Raw genomic sequence first — 23,102 nt, 5'->3', positions numbered from 1 at the left:
CAGATAATCGTAATAATAAGTAATTTCAAAAAGAAAGAGATGTAATACAATTGAGAGCGTTGACAAATTATTTGACATTGAAATTTAAGGGCGAATCGAAAGGCATGTATTGCTTACAAGGAAAAGTAAAATGAGAAGAAATTCTTCCTCCATCTGAACCACTTCACTCTCTTTACGGGAGATCATCCGAAATTCAAACAATTTATGCGCAATATTCGCCGTTATAATAACGCATTTCAAATTTCATATTTCAAGAATAAGCAAGCCGTTGAGCGTGGTTTAATGCCTACATTTAAAATTCAAGGATAAATATATCACTTAGCTGGGAACTTGCTACCACTTCGATCCGATGATCAAAGATTTCTGCAAAATGTATTTCATTTCAGATCCAGATAATACCCATGTGGAGCCAGGACGGGTCGTTAGTTTTATAACATTGAAAGTTGTATGCCAAATGTTTTTGAATAACATAAGTTGACATAGAATGCATGGTGTGCAATGATATTGAAACATTAGCGATATCTTAATTTAAAGGAAATAATGAACAACTATGATATTTTGAATTTAATGTGGTTTTATCGTTGAAAACTGCAGGCCACAACTAATGATTTTTATATTATAAGATTTTCTTAACAGTGCCGCTTCGTGAAATTTTATTTTACGGTGTAATTCAAATAAAAAAACAGTCTTTAAACACTTTTTTGATTAGTTTCGAAATGTATGCAATAACAATAAAGTAAACGTGATTATGGAAGTTATATTCTCACTTGAAAATAGTACAGAATATTATTATTATATTGTATTTATAAATGTCATAAAGAAAATATGTGGCCCGTATTTGAGATCCCGGTATATCGCACCCTCAAGCACCCCCGATAAATCTGGCACAGTTTCTAGGGTCAGGTCGTATAGAATAATTATTTCGCATACTATAACGATCCAGTAGTTGGTTCGTTCGCAGTCCCACGTGAATCCAATAAATACGACGATTCATTCACATGGTTTCCATTCTTCGATCCTTATTATATAATATTATATTCGTTTGACCTATTCGCACCGGTAACCATATCGTCTAAGCAACGAATTAATCTAAGCGAGTACACCAAAGGGATATACCGATTTCCAGGTCTTACCGCAAATTAACATATACCAAAATACACATAACGGTGTGTTTTCCGACCAAGTGTATAAATAATTAGGTACGAGAGGGTGAAATATGTGATCATTGATATAATTTATTATCATAATTACAATGATAATACAAACGTGCTCGGATCAGTGGTTTTGTAAACTAATAGATGAAAAAACGCGGTGGCCTGCTGCAGTACGTTCGATAAAAGAGTAAAAGTCTGAAAATAAATCGCCTAATATTAGTTCACATCCGTTTCGCAGCCGTTCGAATGTTTGGGATTTTGTAGTTTACGATCTATAAAACATATAAAAAACGTATCACCACAGCGCCAATAAACGGGGTGAAAAACAAACTATATTATATAATGGTGTTGTTCACTACCGATCTGAGATCACGATACACGACTGTTGAAATAACTGCATTATGATACGGCTCGAATGAAGCCGAATTTTTCGCATCAATGAAATTCACACGCAAAACACGAATCACTCAAATATAGAAGTTATCGTTGTTCGTTTTTATCGTGCAACAAGTGTAACATTTGGATCGTTATCATAGTCGTGTATGATACCGACGGCGTCTCACATAAATACACTTTAAACAACACGCGTTTCAGTGATTTCGTTAAAAACCTAAAACTATGAATGTGTGTGTGTGTGTGATATAATATAACATTTTTAGAGCAAGAACGAGGATAAACGATTACATAGATTTCGGTTATCGATGATTTACGTTTTGTACAATAAAAATAATAACCAAATATTTTTATTCGCTGTTGGAAGCTTTATTATTTTTCTCCATGAAATAAATTAAATACAATTAATGGTAAAAATATAATTTTAGTTTTCAATTTCATTAGATACACTCGTTCCTTATCCTATTTTCTTTCCAAGCGATATTGTTCGAAGTATTCCTTTTACTGCAGTTTACAAAATTAGCTGGTACATACTCGTATATACGATTAAACTAATATAGTGATCTAAATATAAATACGTTGTTTTATGATATAAAAATGGAACGTTTTATCTTGTTATTTCTTAGAAATTCGTTAATTACATTTTTGAAAAAATGCAACATTAAGCGTATATTATAGATGTTTATTTTCGATTAACTTTTCAAAAATATGTTTACATTTTATCATAAAAAAATATTAAAAAAACATAACATACTAATTAACTTGCGTTATTAATCACAAACAAAATGTTAATCGACTATGAAGTTATGACTCATAACTTATGAATAGATATAATAAATAATTATTAAGATAAAAAAATTGTCAATATTAAATATAAATCATACTTACATAATTTACAGTTATAATACTAATAAATTCATCATTTATATACCAAGCTATGCACAAAAATAATGAAGCTTCTAACTGTTATAACCTATAAAAAAAAGTTTTAATTTTCACATTAATCATGAAGGTTTTCCGCGTAGAGTATTATAAATAAAAAAAATTGTCTAGGTATATCTTTGTACTATATAAAAAACATTTTTTTAATTTATTTTTTATTTTATTAAACTTTGTTATTTTTATGAACGATAAGTGTATGTGATGAGAGTTACGTATATGTCGTAAAGGAGTGATTGAAGGAGTCTTCCGGTATAATAAATGCTAAATCGAAAAATAATTATAATTCCATTTATTATTTTATCAAAATTGTACAATTTCAGAAAAACAATTAAAGTAATCCTTCTGACGTAATTTTTTATTTAAATAAATACAGGGTATATATCTTCAATTTTCTAAAAGTTTTAAAATCGGCATTATATTTTATTTTTTAATTTCGATGTTTTTTTTTAAATGGTGTTTAAAAACTTTTTATTTTCAAGTGAAATGGTGAATTTATTATAATACCTTTTAAGTGATGCAAAAAAAAAAACCGATTTTAGTATTTTTATGGTTTAGGATATAAAATTGTATTTAGGATAAGGGTGGATGACTTGAAATAGTTGAGAGAAAGACAATAGAGAAGAAGAAGAAGAAGATATAAAATTGTATTGATCAAAAATGTATTTTGTTTATTACGTTTATTATAAGAACTTTTTAGTTCCACCATTTATAACGATAATAATTTTGAATTTTTCATCTTTACCAGTACACTATTTTAGTTTTTTGCACATACTTAGAATGACTAACAAAATTAACCAATACTTATGAAAGTCTTACAGTACTCATAATAAGATCTTTATGATAAATGACATGTTTAGTTTGAATAAAAAGTTAGATCAACTGATGCACTTGTTAATTAACGGAGAGTTGTCAATTTTTATACAATCTTGGTTTTTTTTTTTTTTTTTAGAATTTTTGCTTAAAACAATCGATCTCAAAAATAACAAAAAGACAAATGAAATTTTTGTTATTAATGTTTTAAAATACAAATTAGTTACTAAATTATGATATAATATACGAGTACATAACGTGCGGAAATTATAGACATAATTATAAAAAATTAAGAGATTATTTAAACTTATAATTTGCCAACATGTTACATGTTGAATTACACAATGTACTCTTGTTCATAATTAAATAGCCATTATCAACTAAAAATATATTTATATACATAGATATCCAGTGAGCACGAGCAAGCATATCTTATAACTGTGATATATATATATATATATATATATATATATATATATATATATATTATAATAATTATTCGTTTTCATTATTCTACCAATGGCAACATAACATTTTTTGTTAACCAATTATAATTATTATTTTATGAAATTAATTTAATTAAGTTTACAATCTAGTTAGCTGGCCGTATACCTGATTTACCTCAATGTTTAAGTTTTAGTATCTATAGTTTACCAATAACAAAATTATGTTAAATAAGTTAACCAGTAGTAAATAGGTATTTATTTATTAGTTACCGTTTTTTGTATACCTAACATACCCTAACATACTGTATACCTACATACTGTATATCCCCTGTATAATACCCTAACATGTTGTAGAAAAGTAACATTTTGAAGTGTACAAAATGTTAGTTTAAAGGCAAATACACCTTTATGTTGACAATTAGACTTACAAACATATTTTAAAAATCCTTGGCCAATTTTTGTGGATTGAAATTTTATCGATTCATTATACTGTTCATCAGATAAAAAACTAGTATTAGTGGCTAAACTTTTTAAAAAATGTTGTAGTTAGTTATAACAATTTGATTTCATATAAATCGTATGCATAGTTACAACACCAAAACAAGACAGGAAAATTACAAGAAAAATTACGATATTGTAATAAAATTATTAGTACGTTCAATATCGTATCTCAGAATTATTATTATAATAGTGAAAGAATATTTATCTTTATTGCGTTAAATCGTGCACGCACATTTATGATAAACGATAAGTAAAGTCGTTGGTAACAGACGATGTCCAATTTGTTTATTTTCATCATATTGCATACTCCACGTTTGGCATTATACATAATACTTAGACGTTTTGCAAAATATCTGATTATCCATATTACCGGTAACATATATATAGGTACATCATTTAAATCACAATGCGAAAATATCTGGATTCCAAAAACTCTATTTAGGAATATAAATGTTGATGGTGGATCGTGATACTCTGTTTAAATATTCACCGAAATCCTGATGATCACCACTGACCATAACCCTTCGACCGGGTATACCTAGCTCATCGGTGGTGTCTTATTTAAATTGCCAAAGTTTTGAAAAGCGTTTCTTATTACATATACCGCGCGTGCGTGTATATATTTATATGTATATAAGGCGTTATTATCAAAGTTGACCAAAGTCGTGCTAGCACAACCACAAAGTGTTATGTACTAATCCGCTTTGGGATCACGTGCTGCAAATGTCTAATATGCGGCCTGCAATATTCGCGCGAGAGGGTCGATGCAAGGTATTATAATATTATAATCGACACAGCGAAAACGATAACAATAACGATATCGCGCAAAAGCTTAATACAGCAAGTCTGCACGCGTTTACGCGTTACAATAATAATTATAACGAACGCTCACTTCAACGCGGATCACATTTTCTTTTTCCCAAAATGTCCGAAGCCACTGTTTTCCAAATAACTGATAATTGAAAAGAATTTTTTTTGCTTTGCAATTTATTTTTTATTTTTATAATGATTATTAAATTATTTTATGACATCATTAGTTTTATATTTTTAAAATTTTAGATATAATTTGAAAATAATGTGATTTAAGTTCCTTCTGATCAACGCATTTGTCGCAATCGTCACTCTTGTATGGTCATGTTTACGTGTTTAAATAATTTTTACTTCTAATTTTATTTTACCAAATGTTTTTACCGGATTATTCCGTGATGAATACGGCGCCAATGTTTTAAATTGATTTTTCAACGTTCATCAATGACAACAATAATAGTTATTATTATACTCGTCAAAATATTATGTATCAATATAATAATAATAAATTATGCGATTCCGCTTGTTTTGTTTCAGCTCGTCAAGTCTGGAGTGTCCGGCCCGAGGGGACCGCCAGGCGTGTGCAGTTGCAACCTGACCACATTGTTTGCACCCGGTAACATACCGGAACTGCTACCGGGACCACCGGGCAATCCGGGCGCCGACGGTCAGATGGGAATGACAGGACTTCCGGTTAGTATAAAATGCGACCAACTAGCTGATTTACACCCGTTACAATAAGCATTGTGATGTCATAATAATAATAATAATATTGTACGATATGCATTCGGCAACTTAAACAATTGGTGTCCTTTTCGAATTTTTCGAGTCACCGCACGCTAGATTTATATGGCTAGAAAATAATAAACCGAAATCCATACAAGTTGAATTTCAGTTGACGATACGGAAAAAAACGTCAACTTGAATTGTTTATGTAAAAAAGGTCGGTTTATGTTATTAGTGAGCGCTTCATGTGGGTGACATTTTTTTATTTATTATTTATCAAATGTTATGTTCAATCTGTGTCTATGGCACAATAAAATATTAACCATAAACAATAAGATATGAGGAAGAAAAAATAATAATTAATTTAAATAAAGAACAACTTATTGTTAGTACTTATAAAAATCTAATTTTATTAAAGCAGAACATGACACCACTTGCGCTTCAAGCGTATAGGGGTTTATTAGGTGTCGCAGCCGAAGCCAAATTTTGGATGAGAGGATCTTAGTTGAAAGATATGTATGGTTCGATACTTAAAAAAGCACATTTATTTAACTTCCTGAAGGCAATATTTTGGAATGTTTGAATATAATTTATGTTTCGTATAACTTCACAACCGAAAACCATATGTCCATATTGGTTTTTTAAACAGATTACTAGTTGTGGTGAATCTATCCCGTGAGTGAGGATAATAATGTCACTGATATTCCACACCGTAATGAACACAATGAGGTTGGTAACCTCAATATGTTTTACTATGAACGTATTGTTGACAATTTGAACGTTGACTTATTGGTTTTAGTTTATACGGTTCTTTAATTGTGATTTTTGTGTATAAAAGCGAAGATAATTAAAACATTACTTATTATCTTGGTGTTAATACTAATTAAACGAACGTGACTTATCTTACTTCAAAGAGACGAATTTCAAGCTTGTCTTTGATTAGGTCCAATGGGGTGAAATGATGTAGATTAGGTATTACAACGCGTAGTGGTTTGTCCTCTTTGAGTTGATATTTGTGGAACTCTGCTTTTTTAGTTTTTAGATAGTAAACTAATTATCTGTATACGCATAAGTTGGAAGTTTAAATTTTCAATTGATCGGTTGTAGATTTATACACAAAGTTATCCACAAAATCTAATTTAACTAAAACTGAACATAGCACTGAGAAATCGTCCGCAACGTTCGTGAAAATAGTAGGAGAATATTTAGATATATAATTTTCGATATCAGGTCAACTGAATTTAGTTGAGAGATTTTTAGTTAATTTTGGACGACCAACTCAAAGCTATTTGATGTGGCTATTTTATTTATAATTAGTTTTTTATTTTTTTTTTTTTATAATAGGACACAGTGGTTCAAAAACTGTGTTGGAAGAATTAGAATGATGATGTTTATTTATTTGTGTAGTTCAACCAGCAATTTTTGAAGTATTTTTTTTTTTTAAAGTTCTTTCGTGGTTAGAGTTATATTGACATATTTAAAATTTGATGTCAGTATTGATTAATTATAAGTATGATTTGAAAATGTATTATTATTATTATTTTTTATTGAATTTGCTTTCATCGTGATTATGGTAGGTAATTAAGTTACTCGGATTCGGCGTGCTGACCCAAGATAAGATGATGTCCTTAGTAAGTCTCGAGTAATTAAAGATACAACAATAATGACTTAGACATAAATGAACGTGTTTAACTTACGTATTGAGTTATAATTCAAAATTAATAGCTATAATTTTCTTTTACGAAGGTAAAAAAAAATACACAATAGTAGCACGAAATAAAAAAATACGACATAGTGATTCTATTATAATGTATACGACTTCCTACATGGAAATAAGATGGATAACATAAAAACAATATTATGCTTTTTTGGTTTTTAAATAATATTACTAATAATTACCAGTTTGTATGATTTTTTTCATCTGCCATTCCAAATGACAAGGAAAAAATCAAATTATAATAAAAGTTATTAAAATGATAATTTCCTCTAGTACTATATGTAGCAAATAAGTATAAATTAATTAATTAATAAAGTATTTTCGTTGTGCAAATAAACATTTTTACTTCACTTAAATTTCTGAATTAATTATTGCCTGTCCTTAAGTAATGGCGTATATATTATATTTTGAACATTTCTTTTTTGTTTACATTCACTAACATAGGAGCCTATCAAATGTTATCTCTTATTGAACCTACGTAATATGTATCAAACTTCATATTTCTACACAGTGTTTATCACAGCATAATAAATTTATTAAGTGCCTTTAAATGTATTCACTGTTTTCGTAATGGTCAATGTAATGCAAATTATTGGTGAATATTATGGAGGTATGTATTGCGTTTCGGACTCATAAATTATGCATTAGAGATACGCAGGAAGTCGGCACGCTCGTAAAGTAACTTATGCTTTTCCATAATAATTGAAAATCATACATATTGTATCACACTTTAGGAGAAAAAAAAGTTGTAAACAATTTTTTCTCGTCAAATTATTATACAGTTATCTGACATTAAATAATATTACTCACTTAAAATACGTCTAACACTTCGTCTACCATACAACGATACTTTGTCACTCGTTTTTATTTTCATAGAGATCTGATAAAAAAATAAACACTTAACCTGTTCCATTACACTACACGTAACAATCAAAAACGCATCGCTTTTACAATACTCTGTAGAAACTACAGTGTCAAGTAAAATTACGTAACGACTTTATTTTAAAAATATAAATATTTTAAGAATATAAATATTTTAAAAATATAAATATTTTAAACTTAAAAACGCATATATTTAGTGAATCAGATAACTTTTAGTATCATTGAAGATACTATAATAGAATTTTTTTAGTATGAAACTTAATTATTTTTTACCATATTTATCAAATTTAGTATTAATTTGATAGTTATAAGAATTATATGAATTACACTTCCAATAACAATTTATATTCTCTTAATAATAACTGTTTTGATTTACCTTCTTTCTGCGGCAATCCATTAGTTATACCTGATAATATGCCAAGCGATTTCTAATATAATCTAATCTTTCGTGCCTAATTTGGCTCTTATTCAGAACATATTTTGATAAAGGTATCCGTTCATCTTCTCTTCTAATCTCTCTCTTAATATTTTTCTCTTTGTTCTTCAAGACCACCAATGTAATATTAATATCTAGTGACAAACACAAATCCGAAACCTACAAGCCCATTAGCTATACCATATACTTTGAAGTAAAATTATTAAAAATGTAGAATCTCTTCGAAGAAAGTTTCTACTCTGGTCGATCAACTATAATATTAAAATAGTATGTTATACTAAATTCGTTCATTAGACTCCTGGTCCATTTTTATGCTACTGGTTGACCTTTACCACGCCTGTCGATTATGGTACGACAATATTATCGAAGTACCTACAAAATCAATCGCGTACACATTTCAATCATAATTAACATTTTATACACAGACATTTTCATAAGAACATCAACATTTCTATAAAACCGGATTCACGCGTAGTCGTGAAATGGACGAAAATACTACTCATTCTACGCATGTTACACGACTTGCTTATCTTTCACAACTGATGGTTTACAATCTCCAGTTCACATGTCCGTCGCTATTGATCATTTTGATTTTCGCGGGTTTCTCACGGTTTTTATTTTGGCTAAACGCGAAAGTGCGAAAATTGTGCGCAAATTATTAATTCATCGATTCATGATTAACCTAACCGAATCTCGTTAGAAAAACGGTAAAAAAAAGCGTGTGTGGATTTGTGAACGGATAAAAAAGCGAGATTCACTCAGTGCTACAAAAAATATACATCAGGAATTAACAGTGGAACACCCAGGTGGCTACAAAAACTTCACGTATTTGTCCTATGTAGAACCGATTATTATTCACTTAATATAAATAACTATAATTAGTTTGTTTTTCCTATAGGATCATCACATATTCAATCATTAATTGTCTAAGAATGATTTCAAACTCAAGATGTAAAGACAATTACTCGTGGGAGAAAGAGTTTTAAGTTTGAATACGGATTAATACGAAATAATGTATACTTTTAGCACCAATGTGATGCAAAATACGAAAAAAATCTTTAACTATCATTGAACTATTCATTTGTCAGAAAAAAAAATTTCTTGGCTAGAGCCAGAAATGCGATAAAATTGTGTTACCTTTCTATAGTTATAATAGTATACGATAGGTACGTGTATGAAAATAAAGCGTAATCAAATTTACCCATTACCCTCATCTGAATATTATCCTAATTTCGTATACATTAACATAGTGACCTATAACAATGGGAACTACTAACGGGAAGTTTCACATATTATCAAGCAGATAAAACTACAGTAAAATATTAATCAACCTTGTAACACTCCAAACACGCTCTCCGTTATGTTTAATCTTAATTTTCTTTCGTGGTTTCTATAGTTAACCTGGACAATTTTTTGCATTGACATATTAACAGTATTTAGAAATAAGTGTCCCAGATCTAAAAAACAAAACCATAAAAACTTTTCGCCGAATGAGTCAGTGACATTTTAAATTGATTTACATGTCCAAAAGACCATTTGTGAAAAAACTTTATAATACAAACTGTTTTTAATAGGTTATAAAGATGTTGCAAGTAAACATTAAGTTTCAAGTAATTAATACGTCACAAACCACTTTTCAAATAACTATTTTATATCTTGTAACTGTTTTGATAATTATTTACAATAAGTAAGTACTCGTACCGCAAAAACATTGTGTTAAAGTTCTAAGAAGCTATTTTCGAACAATATTTTAAGTTTTGTTTAAGACATATTTATATATTTAATATTCAACTGTCGCCATTCATCCCATAAGTTCAAAGCAATTTAAAACTTTGTTTTCAAATATGCAAACAATCTAATTAAATTTCGATTCAACAATATTGTTAAAGATTTAAATTCAATCATAGTAAAACACATAGATACTAGATATACAATGTATATTTATACTACATACAAATAGTTTTCTAAATACATTTCTATTTTAAATTTTTAAAAAAAATTATATATAATATAAAGTCGAAACCCTTATTAATTCAATAATTATGCTTGTTATTTGAATAATATTTATGTATGTTATTAAGAATTTAGTTCTTTAATCATTCATCTAGTTTTCCGCTTAAACAAACGATATATGAGAAAAAATGTATGATATCAAATTTGTTCTTTTTATAAAAAAAATATAATGATTGAAAGACGATACTAGCATTTTAGCTTACTCAAGGAGTAATTTGGTACGGATATGTTATAAGCGCATTCTACTATAACGAATATCACAAATATATCGATATTGTAAACCCCAAAAAATAAATAAATAAATAAATAATCATAAAATAAAATTAAACAAAGTAAATAGGGGTAGGAAAAGTTTATTGTTTATGAAATGTACTACTTTGAATCATACGGAGGTTGATGGTCTGATACAGTTTTCTGGTTTGAATGTCAAGTCCTTATTTCACCCCTGTCATTATCATTGTGGGTCTCAAACCGTATACAAAGAGTTGCGGTAAACACATTATATGTTTTCTTTGCGGTATGCTATGGTTATTTAACGGAAATTTGACGTACATTTACTTTAAAATCTTACACGCCGAATTGCTATTAGAATTGATGAAATTGGTAATATTTACAAACTATAGAAAGTGTACGCTAGAACACTAGGCGGATTATTACATAACTTTAGAATTTTTAATCATTCCGTTCGGTTTAACTTTTGCGATTATCAACCGATACAGTGTAAAATAATATGGTACTATATTACAAACATATGGGAAATTGTAATTTCATTCACGAGCCGTAGCAGATAAAAAATATGCGTAATACGAGTAAAATAATGTTTAAAATGTATGAGCGTGTCGTACCTATACGTTGAGCATCTAGAAATACGTCAATACGAAATATTTGTGAAATAAGAAATTAATATTCAATTTTATATCCGTTTAGGAACTTACACGTATCCTTTATTCTCCTTGTATGGAAACTAAAACGTACCTGACCGCTTCATATACCTGCAACGTCTCGTGGATGAACCTTTTATATCCATCCTAAGACAGGTACGTAGCCAGTGGGGGGGTCCATGGGGTCCGGACTCCCCCCCGAAATGTCATCGATAAAATTGTTTTTAGAATCTGAGTGGAACGAAAATGCTAGTATTTTTAAAATGATACGGTTAGCACAAACATAAATATATATATATATATATACATAAACGAGAGACCCTCGTATAAACTAAACTCCATGAAAACCATGTTGATAAAAAATGACACAGTAGTAATTAGTAGGTATCTTCATAAGTTAAGATAGATTTGTAATATAATAATTATGATTGTCCTTTATCATCTGACTAGATCGTAATTTTTTTTTTTTTTTTACTTAACTTGACCCCCCCGACTTAAAATCCTGGCTACGTCCCTGTTCTAAGATGTAATATTGAGACACTCAACGAAAACACTGAAATCTTCCCAAAATCGTTCTGTGATTGATTTTTAACAATATTTTTTTTAACGCAATGTATACATGAAAATTAATTGATTCATTCATCGGTATCACCACAATAATAAAATGTGAAATGGGTGTAACAATATTATGTTTAATATACGTTTGAAAACTATGTAAATGCAGGATTATTTTTACTATAAAACGTTTATTTTTTTGGTTTTTTCTCAATTACCTAATTCTCTGTACCTAACTATTAGCTTTTAGAAAACCTTTTCTGTACCTATTTAAATAAAATAACCGTGACTGGCTTATTTTAGTACCAATGTTATAATAAATATAGTGTTATGATTCTATATTTTTTTATTGGTAAAGCTATTATTTTTATATTTATTCAAAAAGAAAAAAATCCCATTTGGTAAATCGCCAATAACATACATAGGTGTGCAACGTTCGTCCGAGGGTAAATGAGGATAATATCGGTGGTATAGCCGCTAGTAGAGCACTAGTGGATTACAGTCGATAAAGTGATCACTTGGGAAATCGTGAATGTTCCACTAATATTAAATAATAATGAAATTTCGGTTTTGGTATCACATCGGCAATCGTTTATTGAGCGGATTCTGAGAGCTGGGGAGTGGGAATGTATTAGAATAACCTGTTTAAAATTTCCAAAAATATAAGGACCGTTGGGTCGGCCTAGTTACGGAAAAGGTCATTCCAAATGCGCATAATTATTGGATTAAATGTAATTTATCGGATATATTGCCTCATGCACGCAATAGTCGTAGCCAAAACGGCGGAAAAACTAAACTTATAATGGTTTTTATTTTTTTAAGCTCTTATCCGAAGCACAACAATAATCGGAAGTGTTTTTCGAATTAATCATAACCGTAACGTTGCTAATCATTCATTATTAAGCACAATAATACCTAACGCAAACAATCGATGCAATATTCTGTTGGATTCATAATATTATTTTATAACATTAAAAAAAAAAAAAAAAAAAAATGCAAATCATCCGAAAATGTTATAATTTATGTGGCGTTAAGTACATCTGTACAGATCGACCATTCAACTGTATATAATGAACAATATTCCAATCATCGCTTCAACGATAAATTAATCATGTCATACACTATAAATGTTCATGAAATAATAATTAATTTGCTTTCCAGGGTGCCGCAGGATTGCCAGGAGAACGAGGACCAGAAGGCGTCAAAGGTAAAACGACGTTTTTTTTTTTTCATACGTAAATATTTCTAATGTACGATATATAATTGATTTATACAAATTGATCGATTTCAATTGCTAGCTATTTAACATATTTGATTTATGAAGTGTATCTATTTAAACGGATCAACTTGTACTTATTATATTATTGTGTTTATTTTATCGGATAATGCATCAATAATGCAGAGCGGTTTTGAATAAGTCCGAAACCACTGTTTTTACTAGTCGGTGTACATAAGTGATTACTTTTGCATTGTTGTTTTGAATGTATAAATATTTATCATCCATAACAAAGAATCTTCGGAATCAGTTCCATCGGGACTGTTGGCGTAAAGAATTATTACCAAAAGCCGTGCACAAGTAGATTATAAATTCCGAAATGCATTAATAATGTTGTTATTTTAGAATTTATATAGATTTGTTGTTTGGATTGAACGAAAAAAATTAAAATATACATTTTTATCAAGTCACGTAATACAGTTTGGCGACTAGTCATTTTTAGGACAACAATCGCTATGGTAAAGCATGGTCGATATAAAAATGTTAAATTTGTTCTCGCCGTAATCGCGAACCGAGGTGCCGTAACAATTATCTTGCGTGCACCATTAACCGCTGTACTTATTTTAAAACGAAATAACAATAAACCAACATGGCTGGTCGCACACAACCGTTAAAATGTTATCTGTTGTACATCTTATCGATTCAATTCAGCATCGCCAATGTGGGTGGATAATATTTAAGTTTCTGTCTTACGTAAACATTGCTCTTAAGCGAACCGCCGTCCGCTATCGTCGGAAAGCCAGCGAATTGATCATCGTAATTTTTCATTGTTACATTTCTGAAATCACGATCGCGAATCGTTCGTAGAATGAACAATAATGGTAAAAGTTCACGAGTAAACATCCGATCTACACTCGCGTGACACGATAGGTCACGACGCAACAGATGAAAATCAGGTCCAATTCATATACGACCAACAAGAAACGACAGAAACGCATTCAGTTGATTATAATCTTCATTTCAAACGGTCGGAAATTGATGATTCTCAACATGTTTAAAAATTTGAGATTTGAAGATTTAGGCGTGATAGTATTATTGCTCGTAACAATATATGTATACATAATATATTTTATTTTATGCAGGGCTGACGCTAGGATTATTGGCGCCTATGTCTTTTGTTTATAATAATTAGGCTTGTTCTAATCAATGCAAACGTTTTCGTTCACAAATGATGTAATTCATAAATTTATTTAAGTACGTGAGTACATAATAATGTGCATATTTTAAATAAATTCATTCCGACAGGCACAGACGACAAAACATTCTTTGCTCGAATGCTTTGTCGTATCGTGGAGTGTGAACGGCGGTCTGACCAGCTGCAGTTACCCGTAATTCCAAAATAATGAAATTCACTGGCACGAATAAATAATATATCCAGAGTATAATATTTTTTTGATCTGTAACAATGACGATTGGCTCACAAAAAATGTCTAATAATTACGAAAAGTCGCAGCGATTAGCGCACACGTTTTAGTTATAATAATAATAATAATAACGATTGTCGCGATTTGTGCACATATGAATATAAATCAAAACAATAGAAATTAGCGCCATGGATAAAATATTATAATAGTTCCACGATGGTTCGCGATTGCAATCACAAAAACTTTACAGTAAAAAAATCCGCGATGTTTGGCTTGTACACTTTTTAATGTCGACGGATAGCGGTTCGCACAAGACGAACATTAAACAATCATTTGCACACATCGAATCAATCGTATTCGCAACGAATAAAATTTAGACGCGAGCGTGTGATTAGTCGTTTTCGTTTATTTTTATTTCAAATTAGTTTAGTGGCTAGTGGTGCACGCCGAAATAACTGTTATGTAACTTTTGTTTGCGATTTCGACGCGAACAATATTGTCACCAGAATAGGTTTTTTTTTTCGATTTTCCATTAAAATGTATTCATGATATCCATAATAAACTCAACTAAATTTTATTGCACGGTTACGAAGCGAGCAGGATAATCGTTTATATTACCAATCATAATTATATTATGATGGAATCATAATAACGCTATACGCTTTGATTGGCTGATTTTATCACCAAGCAATAACGATAAAGCAACAGTAGTTAATAATTTTAATGTACGCATTATATACATATTTTATTTATTTTTTACCTTCGCCGCTCGTTACGTTCTAAAGCTAATAAATAACTTTTCGTTTCAACTCGATTTTAGTCCCTATACCACCCAACTTTCCTATAAAAAGAAATAAATTAACTGAACTAATTCCGATTTCGAAATTAAAAGTTGATCTCGTAAACGTTCTTACCGAGTACATTACATCTTATAAAGGTTTCGTCGTTTATCTCTCGGTCAAATAATACAGTTTTCACCGCTATTTTAGGATTATAAGTTATGATGCATAAAGAAATTCATAATATTATATTATAGTATGTGTTACTTATAAAACCCATGACATGCCGTTTTTGATATTTTTTTCCAATTCTATCCTAAACGTTATCCATAATGGCTGTTATTTTTACATTTCCGGAAACTTGCATTTATGATTGTAATAAATTTTGTAAGTTCATGTCATTGATTTTCACTTATGATGTGAACATTTCAAATTAAATTACCATTATTGGTGTGCAGTGAATTGTATATAAGAAATTAATATAATATAAAATTGTTTTTTTAGGAGATAAGGGCGAACGTGGAGACGTTGGTCAACGAGGAAGCGAAGGCATTCAAGGTCCCAAAGGTAAATAAACAAAGTCACATTATAACAACGTATTAATAACTTGCGTTTTTTGTTTGAATACTTGCAGGAGATGCTGGAATGGACGGAGAACGAGGTTTGCAAGGTCCTCCAGGTCCACCCGGACCCCCCGGAGGATCAGATTTTTCCAATAACGACGTAAGTGTTTTTTAATCATTTACAAATAAATTATAACATATTAATACGGTCTTTAGTCATACGTTTTCAGGCATTTGTAATACCTTATAATAATCCACATATTATGTTAACATAATATTTTCTTTTGAATAATTTGATTTTTTTTTTCTTGACAAATTATCACGTACAGCCGAGTTGGAAACCAAGGCCAATTTATAAGGTAAACCATGGTTATAGCTATGCTAATAATTCAATTCATGTATTGATTGATTAGTCAATTAATTGTTTACACATTTAATCACGAAACATTTACTCAAATTTTGTATTGATTTCATATTATTTTACGTATTGATGTTTGAATTTGATTATTGTATTATTAAAAGAATAAATTATTATGTACTATTTACCATATGTATTGTTTCCAGGACATTGGGTTTGAATCAAACGTCGGGAGACCTGGTCCTCCAGGTCCTAAAGGTGACCCTGGTGTTGACGGTGCTCCAGGCTTAAAAGGTAATTCAAAGCTTTGCCAGCATATTATTATAACAGCTTATGACTAGAATTTCTGATATAATAAAAAAAAAAACTGTTACACGCAATACCAAGACGAAAGCAAAAATAATAATAAAATTTTAAACTATATAAGTTATTAATTATTATACTAAAATTTATATTATTGTAATATTCACCGATATACTAGTGTTCATTGTAATTTCAATAATATTTCAATAATTTTATCATTAGATAATCTCGAAACAAACAATAAAATCTTCAAGCATGTACCGAACATTATTAGAACGCGTGCGATCATTATTCCCTCATATAGATTGTATCGTTAATTCGCTCAATTTATTATAATTTTTACTGATTCGATTTCGATTATGTTCAGGTGTAAAAGGAATCCAAGGAAACAAAGGATTGCGTGGCGAAGCGGGAACGAAAGGCAGCAAAGGCGATAAGGTGATGTTACCCCTTTATAATCTCATAAAATTTAATTATCACGTTACAATATACAATACGCACGAATATGATTTATCAAGTTGGATTGCACATGTGCGATTAAATGGCGAAACAAAATAAGCCCAAGTCTTGAAGCGCACAAATTGACAACCGGAGAGACAACCACACGATATATTTATATACACATATGTATGCGCGTGTACAAGTTTAAAATTAACATGTAGGTATATATTTGTATAAACGTTTACCCATTCCGGAGTATGAAACTGGACGGTTTGTGTTATAAATAAATCGAACCCTTTGACAGTAATTTTATTATTGTAACTACTATTGTTATACTGTTATTGTTTCGAACAACGCGCGGAGTCTATAATATTTGATACCGTTGTGCTGATGACTAATGGTGTGTATCATTGCTTTTGCCCGTCACTTGCACGCCGATTAACTCTTTTCTGCTCTTAAAATGTTGTACATTCAGTGCTCGCCCGTCCGTTAAATAATACACACGTTTATGCGATGTACAGATGTCACGCGATATCAATTAGGTATTTAAAGTTGTCGTAACTTTCTAGTGGTAACCTCGTTCCCCGTTTCGAATTTTAATTTTTGTCTCATGCAATTTTTAATTCGAACATTTAATTAGCGGATCGTGTTACCACCCATTTTTTTTTTTTTTTTTTTTTACCAAATAAGGCGCTGTCGCTCTCAACAGCACGCTAACCGTATATGAATCGACAGTGAAGTTATTTCAGATTTCTTGTTGGTGATGAAGTTTTTAGTACTATTTTAACACTGGCCCTTGGAAAAAAAAAACCCTCGATGTATTACGTACATAATGATACAATAGTTCTTCAACAGTTTTCATATAGTGAATAATTAAATCTGCACGTGCGGCAAAGCTTAACGAAATCAACGTACGAAGATCTTCTAAAATTTCCGATGGCGACACATCACCCTTCTGCTCTACTTATAGGTGCGCAGTAACACCCATTTTCCACGAAAATCAATTAGATAGAAAACAAAAAGATCGATTTAAACAATTTCCGTGCAACTTGATTGCGAAAAAGTCGGGAGCGCGTGTTATAAACTCTGTGCGATACACAGCAATGTATATATACATATCCCCTTAAGACATCACAAGACAGCAAGCAAGCTGTTGCAAAGTGTTTAAAATGAAATTCGTATTTGGATTAAACTCCTTGGGTAATGTTCTATAGAATACTCGAGTACTCGTCTGTGCTGTCTTATCTTCGAACACCGACGGAAAGTTAATTTTTGCAGGTCTGAACCTTTCTTGGAATATAAATCCTCTTCGCGTCACTTCCAATAATCATCGAATAAAGTCTATAAACTGCTAGGATGTCCGATAACGGGTGCACATAGTAAAACCATAGAGTAATGAACACGAATTTAAATAATTTACTCGAGCGCTGTTGAGTAGTACATAATGGCACTGCAACATAGCAACACGTCATACATAAACAATGGCCTGTTTATAGGATGTTTTCACTTCATTGGACGGCATTAAGTTCAAACAAATTAACGTCCCCTGGTCTCCCGATCCAGATGCATAATAAATAATCAATGACTAAATGTGCCTATGATCTACGTCCGCTGCGACTTTTACAGTAAATAAGTCGGAAAATCTGTCGCTTTATTAGTGAAAGAACTGGAAAAAATGAGCACTTGGAAAATATTGTTCCCCCCCTCCTATATAAATGTTAATAAAAGTTAAAAAAAAATCTGAAAACCTGTCGTAATTAATATGATTAATTATAATTTAATGTTTAATAATAAATTTATTGAAAAAAAAAAATAAAAATTTTATGCCGAAACCCGGGATCGAACCAGGGACCTTTAGATCTTCAGTCTAACGCTCTCCCAACTGAGCTATTTCGGCGTCTGATCATTAATGCCATTTTTACGTCATTTAAGGAAAAATGAACTTGTACAAATGATTTTACTATCAATTTATGAGAATGGTTTAAATGGTTTTCGTCGCTTAGAAACTAATCAAAATAATATGATTCATAAAAACTAAAATAATACAAATATTAGTAAATGGTTCATAATTGGAAATAAATCACTAACTTCCTTAAGTCTGTATGATCAGGAGAAAATATTCTGTTAATTTTTTATGTTGACGTCTGTAATTAATATTAGGACAATCGTATCTAGTAGATTGGTGATCAACTATATTATAATATTTTTGTTCGAAATCGTGTTCACAGACATAATAAAACCAATACATTCCTCGTTTCAATGAGAATCTATAAAATAATTAAATTTAAATATAATACATTTTGTCTTCGTTTTTTCGTCAGCTGATTTCGAGCGGTTTCATTTTCTTCAAACATTTTATCAATATGTTTTCTTTCTTTTAATATAATTTTTTCAAACCAACAAATTACATTTGAAAGTTCTACAGCAGGGGTAACCAATTAATATTTCCGGCGGGCCACATTAAGAATTCGGAAAATTCTCGCGGGCCATAAAAATTCAAAAGTACATAATATTTATTATAATATGCCAGTTGGTCAAAAATACTTTATTTCTAAAAAAAAAATATATACACTTATTAATTATTATGTAACTAAAACTAATGAAAATATAATTAAATTAAATAAATATATGAAACAATTATTAATTAATATTTTTAATGAGAAAAATGGCAGATCTTGCTTTCAACTAGCTGCTTTAAGTCGGGGTTATGGTTTGTGGTAGCTATCTTCATCATCATTTCAAGGTGTTCGTTGGTGAGTCGGGATCGGAATTTGTTTTTGATACAATTCATTTTTGAAAAAGCAGACTCACAGACGTATGTGGTGCCAAACATTGTACACATTTTCACTGTCAATAATTTCAACGTCGGGTATTTCTTTTCAGATACATATTTCAACCAAAATTCATCATATGTAGAATCAATTTCAGTTTTTGAATACTTTTCATTCTACAAATTTTTTAGGACATCATCTGATTGAAATTCAATTATTTCCATTTGAAGATGTGCTCTGTTGCATTTGAAAACGTTTTCTGCTTCGTTAATCCATTCACCATCAGGCTGCAAAGTAAAACTACTGTTCAATAATTGTACAACGTTTTTAATTTTTCTGAAATCAGCAAAGCGTCTTTCGAATTCAGTTTTTAAACTTTCCAAAAACTTCGTAAAATTTGTGATATCAATCTCGTGATTTTCATCAACAACTTTTTTCAAGTTAGGAAAATGTAAACGTTCATTACTAACATCTTGTAAAAAAAAGTCAATTTTTCTACAAAAACAATTTACCTCAGATACTAAATGGCAAATTAGTTTCTGATTACCTTGAAGTTTCAAGTTGAACGAATTTATGTGTTGAAATATATCTGTCAAAAACGCAATAGTTGCTATGTTACTGTTATCACTGATAAATTCGTGATAGTCTTTGGCAGACAAATATGTACTCTGAATTAAAAATAGTTCAATTTCATTCAGTAAGTTAAAAAACCTTTGCAAAACATTTCCTTTGCTCAGCCATCTCACACTATTATGAAGTAATAAATCGTCAAACTGAGTATCATTTTCTTGAAGAAGTGCCTTAAATAGTCTGTGCTGGAGTGAAGATTTTGCACGTATAAAATTAACAATACTCATTACTGTTTTCATAATTTTTTCCAAACACGGATCCAGTTTGCAGCAAAGGACGCTTTGATGAATGATACAATGGTACGATAAAAGATCAGAGTTGCATTTAGGGTCATTTCTTAATCTTTGAACAAAGCCTTGATGAGCGCCAATCAGTGCACCGTCGGTTGTAACAGAAATAATTTTATTTAAATTTAAATTTTCTGTTTCAAAATACAATACTACAGCATTGTACAAATCATTTCCTTTGCTGGTCCCTGATAACGGCAAAAGTGTCAATAACTCTTCGTAAAATGTCCCACTGATATTGCTCAAGTATCTCACGTGAATTATTAGCTGAGATGTATCTGTTATATCACTTGATTCATCCAAGGCTATAGAATAAAAATCAGCAGTAGATAGATCTTGTTTCAACTGATTGTGATTATTTTTGGCCAGTACTTCAGTATTTCTCGTGTTAGTGGATGCTGATATTGGGATATGACGAAAAGTTTCGACAATTTCCTTTTTATTTCCAAACAGAACATTTACAGATTGAAGCATACATTCTTTAACAATATCAGCATCTGTAAATGGCTTCATATGTTTACCGAGTATCCACGAAATTTGTAAAGATGCCTGTGCACATTTCTGTTGTTCAGTCATAGCTTGGCTCAAAATTTGAGTTGTCGATTTATATTTCATTTTTAGATTTTCAATTTTTGTTTTACGAAGGCCAGTACCCAATGGGAATTTTTCGGCAAATGACTTGTGTGTCTCATAATGACGTTTGATATTAAATACTTTCATAACAGCCACTGTTTGATTACAAATCAAACAAACAGGTAAGGCACCTACTCTATCTGGTAAAATAAAACAATATAAGTCCATCCATTCAGGACAAAACTGTCTATTTTCATTTTCTATTTTTCTTCTTTTTCTATCCATAGTCAAATTAAAACAAAGAATAATATATTATTTAATTACGAAAATTAATAAATAAAACGGAACGGACGAACAAAAATTACGTCGCAGCGGACACCACCGTCTCACCGATAACTGACGGACTGATGTGTTGTACGTATATTAATATATGTGACTTAACGAGTTGTCGACTTGTCGTAATAAAATTTCAAATAAATAATAAAACAGATAAGATATTTTTCACAGCTAGTATAATATTTGTTGCATCCGAAAAAACCTAATAATGCAGTAATAATGTACAAAGATAAGAAATTACCTGCAACATTTCAACTGCAACAGTCTCGCTTGATAATAAATACGTATTAAATTATTGGATTTTTTCTCAGTCTGCGGGCCGGTTAAAATGCATTCGCGGGCCGGATGCGGCCCGCGGGCCGTCATTTGGTGACCCCTGTTCTACAGGATCCATTGTTCGTTTTTCTAGTTGATTATAAAAAATATCGACATGAAGCATTAACGAATGAAACACTTTTAACCAAAATATAAATGTATGATAATTTAAATCCGACCCAAATCTCCAGCTTCGTTAATAGCTATAGTTTGATTAAATGTTGATTAGATAGGTAATTTCTTTCATACATTCGATTAAGGGCTCAAGATTTTCATACACGGTAATTACCACTCAACTTTTAAAATTCTATCTATTAATAGGTTCGAAGAACTCTGTGTTTAACAATTTTATCTAAAACTATGACCCATTGAAGACTGGTTTGAATGCAAAATTCAAAAAGGTATTATTTGCTGTACTGTATTCATTTTAAAAGCGAAACTTTGAAACGTAATAAATGAGAATATAATATGTATTTGATTATATTATTAATATTACGATAGGTACCTGCTATAGCAAAGCAAACAATATGAAATATATATGTGACGTTTGCGAACGGTCTAATTTCAATTGAACTATTCACCCAAGTGAACGATTCGAACTATTACACTAGTTCACTTTTAAATCATCCATCGTTAATTTTCATTAATTTTATCAAGCGACAAAATGTTAAATAATCTTGTTCGATGAACAATATTCATTGCGTTTCGTTCATTGATAAGAATTAATGGTATGTAAATTTCGGTGCGGCACGGATCACAATTTTAAAGTGTTCCCATGGGAAATGTCGTATACTCTCACGGATTTTCCTACGTCAAATCCATTACTATAACACGATAACGTAC

General features: G+C 30.5%; 1 protein-coding gene and 1 non-coding gene across 7 annotated transcripts in view; one reads left to right on the top strand and one right to left on the bottom strand.

The window, feature by feature from the left end:
* Positions 1-23,102, top strand: part of LOC112682925 (collagen alpha-1(XVIII) chain-like) — a 420,302-nt gene that overhangs the window by 382,246 nt on the left and 14,954 nt on the right. For 5 of the 6 annotated variants that reach the window (XM_025553700.1, XM_025553702.1, XM_025553699.1 and 2 more), the window contains 7 exons: positions 5,591-5,746; positions 13,425-13,470; positions 16,187-16,249; positions 16,317-16,405; positions 16,575-16,604; positions 16,810-16,897; positions 17,274-17,344. In XM_025553700.1, coding sequence (XP_025409485.1) covers positions 5,591-5,746; positions 13,425-13,470; positions 16,187-16,249; positions 16,317-16,405; positions 16,575-16,604; positions 16,810-16,897; positions 17,274-17,344 — 543 coding nt within the window. The remainder of the gene's footprint in view (positions 1-5,590; positions 5,747-13,424; positions 13,471-16,186; positions 16,250-16,316; positions 16,406-16,574; positions 16,605-16,809; positions 16,898-17,273; positions 17,345-23,102) is intronic. The other variant, XM_025553701.1, reaches the window with a different exon arrangement.
* On the bottom strand, positions 19,172-19,244 carry Trnaf-gaa. Its single transcript has one exon. It is a non-coding gene; the product is annotated as a tRNA-Phe (tRNA).

Source organism: Sipha flava, unplaced genomic scaffold (genome assembly GCF_003268045.1).
Source record: "Sipha flava isolate LNK unplaced genomic scaffold, YSA_version1 215_pilon_pilon, whole genome shotgun sequence".
NCBI lineage: Eukaryota > Metazoa > Arthropoda > Insecta > Hemiptera > Aphididae > Sipha > Sipha flava.
This window is presented reverse-complemented; position numbering and strand designations above follow the sequence as displayed.